Source organism: Oryzias melastigma, linkage group LG3 (assembly GCF_002922805.2).
Source record: "Oryzias melastigma strain HK-1 linkage group LG3, ASM292280v2, whole genome shotgun sequence".
NCBI classification, from domain to species: domain Eukaryota; kingdom Metazoa; phylum Chordata; class Actinopteri; order Beloniformes; family Adrianichthyidae; genus Oryzias; species Oryzias melastigma.
The window spans coordinates 22,985,694-22,992,758 of record NC_050514.1 but is presented as its reverse complement, the minus strand read 5'-3'; the positions used below and the strand labels follow the sequence as shown (position 1 = coordinate 22,992,758).

At 35.2% G+C, this 7,065-nt stretch overlaps 1 protein-coding gene and 1 long non-coding RNA gene across 3 annotated transcripts in view; one reads left to right on the top strand and one right to left on the bottom strand.

Annotated features, from left to right (window-relative positions):
- LOC112160890 (MAM domain-containing glycosylphosphatidylinositol anchor protein 1) overlaps nucleotides 1-7,065 on the bottom strand; it is a 189,944-nt gene that overhangs the window by 67,179 nt on the left and 115,700 nt on the right. For both annotated transcript variants that reach the window (XM_036210939.1, XM_024295756.2), the window contains one exon: nucleotides 5,638-5,834. In XM_036210939.1, coding sequence (XP_036066832.1) covers nucleotides 5,638-5,834 — 197 coding nt within the window. The remainder of the gene's footprint in view (nucleotides 1-5,637; nucleotides 5,835-7,065) is intronic.
- Nucleotides 1-7,065, top strand: part of LOC118598311 — a 55,881-nt gene that overhangs the window by 29,254 nt on the left and 19,562 nt on the right. The window lies entirely within an intron of this gene.

Here is a 7,065-nt window from a genome sequence, read left to right as displayed (position 1 = left end):
TGTATTGAAACAATGCAAAATTAGTTGATGATTATTTATTTATGACAGTTAAAAAATGTGCGAATAGAATTTGAGACCAAATCCCCTAAACGTTTCTTAATTGATTTTATTTATATTTCAATAATAACGACATTGCAAACATTTTTTTGTGGATTTCACCAAATGGTTTGAAAAACATTTTAATTGCTAATAATTTGTTTTTTTTGTAAATTCTTTGTAGGCTTTACAGAGTTAAGAAAATTAAAGTAATTCCACCTTCTTGTGTCACATTTAATCATTTAAGAGATTTTATTTTTCTCAACAGCCCAATAATTTTGTCTAAAAGTTGTGAATGGATGTAAGGCATGATGTGAAAACACATTGGAAGACAACAAACTCTTCACATCCACTCATCACAAAACTAACCGGATTAGTTTAGAGGAAACTATTTATTTAAATGTATTTTTGTTGTAAATAATAAAGTCATCTGTAGTTTTCAAAACTGACTGAAACTTTAAAAGTTTAAACAAATGTAATTTATCCCCATCCTTCATCCAAAGTTTGTACTAATTGACAAGCATGAAGCTGCATTCATGGACACCAAAAAAGTAGCAGATCTTTGTCAGCCTGACTGTGATTTCTCAGATCAAGACATTGCTCACGATGAAGCTCGGAGTCTCTAAGGCGGCCACGGAATGAGATCCTCTGACTGGTTAATTGAACTCCAGGGGTTCTGCTGTGTGTCTGACTGATGCTTTGATAAACGGAGAAAAAGGGAACAGCTGTCTGAATTCAGCCCCTCTGTGCTCATCTCCTTTATCAGAGCTGGAGACACTGATTGGCCAACTTGTTAACTTATTGCAGGCAAGTGAGCTAACGGATGGTAGCTTAATAAACAATGATGTGGCCCAAAGAGAAATAAAGAAAAATAACTTGACTAAACTAACTGTATATGTTGTATAAAAGGAACTTAAAATGTATTTTTTTTCTTAGTTTTGATGTTTTTGTTTATTTTTTATTTTAATCTAGACTGTTGCTTTTATTGCTCTGCTTTGCTGACTGGTGCCTCACAAGAACTTCACTTGAACATTTGTAATTCGTGAATTGAATAGTGTATTAAAATACACTGAAAAAGGTGAAACAGAACAATTCACAAAAGTTCTGTAGTTTGTTACTTTCAAAATTTTTTATCAAATTAAAATTGACTCAACTCAAACATTTATTTTGATAAAACCTTAGTTGTAGTAAATAGCAGAACTTCTGTTGATTGATCCAATGTTTCACTTTTTCAGTGTAGGTTACAAATGTCAACATTAATTAAAGGGAGAAAGATGAAAGAAAAATTTATTTATTCTAATACTGTTAATGTCAAAGATTTTTGCATTATTTTACACTAAGTTAACCAGTACAATAAAAGTAGAACTGACAGTTCTCATTCGATAATTAATGTGTGATTGCTTTGTAAGCATTCACACAATAGTGATCCTGTTTGTCTTTATTATTTTTCCTTATTTATTCTTCCATGAGTTTTTTGATTCGTAAAAACTCAATCACACTTTTTGCAATTTCTGCAATCTTGGTATCAAAATATTCAACTTGTTAATGACGATCCTGCTTGTTCTTTTGATATTCGGACATTTGATAGTTTTTTAAGATATTACACAATTTATGCGATTTTTCAGCTCCATTGAAAATAAATGGGAACGTTTTTCAAATCCTTCAAAAACGTTATGCAGTTTTCAAACGTATGCAGTCTTGGTATCAAAACATTCAGCCCTTTAAGCACATTTTTGATTTTAGTTTTGGCATTCACAAATTCCTTCAAAAAATCAATTTTGCAATTTAAAATTTTATGCATTTTTACGATTTCTATCACAAAACTCTTTAAGTTGTTTGTGCACTTTCTGCAAACTATGCAAGTTTGGTATCAAAACGTTCAGCACGTACAGGTTATTTATGCTTGTCCTTCTGGTATTCATTTGCCCTGATGCATTTAAAATTGTTCCACATTTTTTTTTATTTTTTAAAAAATTCTTCAATTTTTTTGTGCACCTCCTGCAAATTATGCAAGTTTGGTATCAAAACACAAGATTTTTCAGCATCTTCATCGACCACACTCAGCAGTAAGCATTCCCACAACCATTATTGCAGGTTTTCTACTTTTACTGGATTTTTTTCCTTTACACAACACAATGTGTCCTCAACTATTAACTAAGAGAAATTCATAAAAGTGTTTAAAGACCAGATTATCTCATCAACATGCATCAGGTATTTATAGATAAAAAAATCTATTTTGAAAAGTTTTATTTTGTTCTTATGTTGTTCACAGCTGAAGAAAAATAAAACTTTTATCTCTCAAAGAAAAGCTTTCCTCCAACAATAAAAAAAACGAATTAATTAGTGCTGAAGTTAGTTTTCAAAAGCAAAAGCATTGAGTTAAAAAGTTAGGCCAGAGGCATAACAGCAGGATAGGAAATGTAGGCTATTGCCTAAGGCCTCAAGATGGGAGTGGGCCCCTGTGGACGGCAGATAAACTAGTCAACATGCTGTTTTGCAACCTTAACAGCTCTTGAAATATTACTGTCTACAGCCAAAGATGCAGCAACATGAAAACATGGTTACAACCCGTCTTGGAGGGACTCCAAATGCTGCCCCGCTTGCTAAAAGGCACAGAGTGATCAGCATCAGGAGATACTCTGATCTTGCTGCATTTAAAGCCATTACGAGCTCACTGGTCGCAAACGTAAATATGGAAAATTAGGGAGCCAAATATAAATTGGACTGACCTTTCGGTAATCAGAAGAGAAAGTAATAAAATAAGAGGAATATAATCAAATTAATTGACTTTCATTTACAAATTGTGATCAGGATTTGATTGTCCCACAAGAAAGGAAATAAATTGGTTAATGAAAGGCAATAAAACATAGATTGGGAAATTCAAATATTATCAGATACGTTCCTCATAATAAACCAGCAGCAGCGTATGACGGTGAGAATGTATAAGGAAGATGCAGGTAATGTCATGCAAAAAGATATCTGGAGCGAGGGTCTCCAACCTCCTTACACTGATGTAATCATCGCACTGCGACTGCTGCTGCTGACACCTCTGACACTTGATCCTCTGATGAGAACTTTTCAGCTTTCAAGCACTTGTTTCAGCACAGGCTTACAGGACTGACTCTGAGGTCAGTTGAATACCTTGTACAAATGTCAAGAAGCTTTTTGTTGCTCTTGCTGAAGAAAGCGCCGTCAGTCACTTCTTTACAAAAGTATGCAACTGGAGTTTGAATGTAAAATCAAGACATCAAATTCTTAAAAAAAAAGCTACCTTTCTAAACATCTGTGAAATATCTGCTATTCATGAGCTGGATAGCAGTTTTGGTTTTCATCCACCATATATGATCAACATGATTTAAGGCTGTAAAAAAGCATAGTACTAATAAAGTTGCTAAAAGACAGCAGGAATATGGAGTTTTTCAGTACTGACATTTTTATAGTTTATGGATCATCATGATTGTCCATCCAGTTTGCATTTTAAACAATAAAAGGAAGGAATCTGTCACTTTAGTGTTGCAGAGTTGCTTTGCTAAAATGCCTGGTAAACTTTGAAATCTTCTTCATTTAGGTGGCTGTCATCTTAAAATATGGAATACTTCAGAAAGCTACATAAATGTGCGATAAGAAGCTTAAGCCAAAAAGCCTTTAGCTTGAGGTAAATACGTTACACGAGCGTAGATATTATCCAGCATTACAACTTGGTTTAGGCCTGCAGGATAAATTTCCCACAAATCCAACAGCTGTAACACTGAAAATATGCACACAAAAGTACTTTTTGTGAATTCACCAAAAACACAGTCCTGTACTGCATTAAACTGCCTATAATTTTTAAGTACTTGTGTAAAAACCTTCAATATCTGCCTCATCATAAACTTTATCATCTGCCTTAAATCAGGGATTTCATCAATACACTGTTTAAAAAAGACAAACATTGTCATTATAAGCCATTTGCCTCTAAGACTGCAGTCTTTGCACACTTTTAGCACGTGGAGAACACTGACATCTGGGTAGACGTGCCTTGCAGAAAATAGTTCTGGTACGTTTCCTTCTCAGGCCTGGGGGTGGTTAGTGAAGGCTCTGTTTATTTTTAAAGCTTCTGAGTGTCACAGAAAGAATGATGATGGTTTAATGGCCATGGGTGTTCCTAAAATGCAACAAAATTTGATTTTGACTTTTTTTTTTACCTTTCCAGGTGTCAAACTCATCATTATAATACAGGTAAGAGGAAAAATAACAGTAATAAAAAACTAGAGGTGTTAGAACTAGAAGTTTGGTCATCACTAGTGGGATATTCCTGGTGGCATATCGATTCACAGGATCAGCCTATGCAATAATAAGGAAACATGATTAATGGTAATTGTTCTTTTGAATTATCTTAGAGTGGTCTAATGAAATTAATGTGAAATAACTTTTTATATGGAACATTTTAGTGATTTGGATCATTTGATGGCTTTTGTCACATCACATAATTATTTAATTGGATAGTTACAGATGTGTGATTTATTTTTAATTGCAGGACTTTATATTGTTAAAGTCCCACTCCAATCATCTTTTGATCTATTGTAAAATATTTCCCAGTGGTTTTTGAATTGTTATCCACAGATATGTTCCTGTAGAGTGACAGTAGTTCATTAGAAATTTGTGGCATGTCGTTGTACGTCCAACGTTACTGCTAAATGCTTTTTCAAACAGACTTCTTTTCATCTGATTCACAACTATTTAAACAAAGAGATACAAAGAAAAACAATTTGAGGAATAATTTTCTTGATACATGCTCTCCATGATGAGAAAAAGTCCACAAGAATATGTTAAAAACACAATTTTCAATGGAGTGCGTCTTTAGTTTGCCTAGTTACACTTTATTAACTTACAGTTACTTTCCCTGTTACAAAGCACTATAATGGATCAAATGTTGTCAGTTTAGTTTGAGCAAGTGTGTATGAATAAACTAAATAAAAAATGCTGTCTCGACTGAGGGATAGAAGGAGAGCAAAGGTTATTAGGCTAGTTTTGCTGCTGTTCAACACCAATGTACACAAACACAGTGGTGAGAAGTCTTTGTACCCAACTGAGAGCTTGTAAAGTTTATTTTTGTAAATGCCACTCAATTACAGTAAAATGGAGTTTTGGGCCGTAGTGTTTAAAATAAGAACTGGCCAGAAAAAAGTTGGATGATCCCTTTAGTTCTTTGACTTTCATAGGTAAACACCTGCACTTCCCATTTTTTATTTTTATTTTTTTTAATGAAACATGTTCTTTCACCTTTAGTGCTTTTTTTAATTCTAACTTTAGCCTTTTTTCATAAAATATTTTTTTTTTCTAGAGTTTTTTTTACTCACTAGATATCAGTGAAATAAAAATAGATGGACTTCACCTTTCGAGACCTTTACTGTTACTCTGCTCTTAATGTCAATTGTCTAGTTTTTCTTCATCACATGGTCAAAATATTTCCTAAGATATTTTTTTTTTTGGGTTAAACACGCCTAAAGTGTGAGGTTTTTCTGTCAGTCTTTAATATATATGTTGCACACACTACTGTATTAATGCAGATTAGTTGGTATAATGAGCATGATAGTGTGTGTGGTATGTGCACATGTGTACCTGAGTATAAAGAGGTTCATAAATGTCCACGCCGTTGTCCTTGCTTTGTTCGATAAGGGTATTCCCCCGTTTCCAGATAAACCGCGCTGGCGGGTTGGAGTTGACTGTGCAGCGCAGGAACACCGTCTTCTCCTGGTAGTAACTGCCTCGCACATCGCTAATGGTCTGGTGCACCGTCAGGACAGGCGTGTCAAGATCTGTAAATGACACAACATTTGATTTCACTTTTTATGAGGAAATTTTACATTTGTAGGAAAAAAAAATACTAATATTTTTCCCCACTGCAATCAGATAGTAAAACAAAATGAAACAGCTTAGAAAAGGAAAAATAAAATGAATGTATACAGTATATTTTTAATGATGTTAAGCTTTTTGTTTAAATTAAGTTAAATTATGAGAATAGAGTCTGTTCACTGCCACTTTTGCTCTTCATCACCCCCCCTTCACCCTCTCCTGCTAGCTGCTGGTGTGTGTAATTGTGATTCTCTGTGGTCTCATTGTTGTGTTACAGGGTTCAAACGTTAAGTAAATAATTTCCAGCATCACTGCAGGTACCCCCCTTTTTTTGGCCTCCTCTTCCTCACCTTTTTCTTCTGCATTTCCTTTAACTTAGTAGCTGCTACGTCAGCCCCCCCTAACCACCTGTACGGCCATTAAGAGGGCTCTGAAACATTTCAAGGGTTACATTGAGAATAGAAACAAATTTAGAAAGAACCCGGATCAGAAAGGAAAAGTGTTTATGTGTGTGAGAAGACATGAGGATGGGGGCATCTTCATACATTTCTTTATTGTATTTTTGATTTTGAAGATAAGCAACCTTGATGAGTGTACCAATGGAAAGGGCACAGCTGTCACGTGAGGCCACTTTCTCGTGCACGGACATGCGCTCGCCCGCACACCCGCCCACGTGCGGCGCGCTGAGAGTGCAGCTCAAGCACAGCAAAAGAGCACTTTTGCGGATTGAAGGTTGGACCTCCGGGACTGACTGACATTGGAACACACGAGCAGTTTAAGCTCACAAATGTGGCCACAAACACATCAGTCGTCGCACGGGCAAACGTCTTTATAGAATGAAAAGGAAGCCGCGGGCTCATGGGAAGTTTATTAAATCATTTATTGTATAAGCACTCAGGTGTGCGGTGTAGAGCGAGGTACAACACAAGTCCTTTTTCAGGCATGATTGGATAACAGCTTCATCAATATTTAAAGCATTCAGGCCGTCTGACGTTAGTTTTGCTTCCTTGTTTCTGATTACATGAAACGTCAGAAAAGGTAACTGAGAAAGCAACAGCATAATAAAAATATTATTGCAAATTCGACACAGCTATATGTGTAAGATGTGAGACCGAAACTGCTAGTTTTGAGTTTTCCTTTTTCTCTTAATCCACATTATGTCATAACAGCTTAAAGTTGGAGGCTTATAGTGTT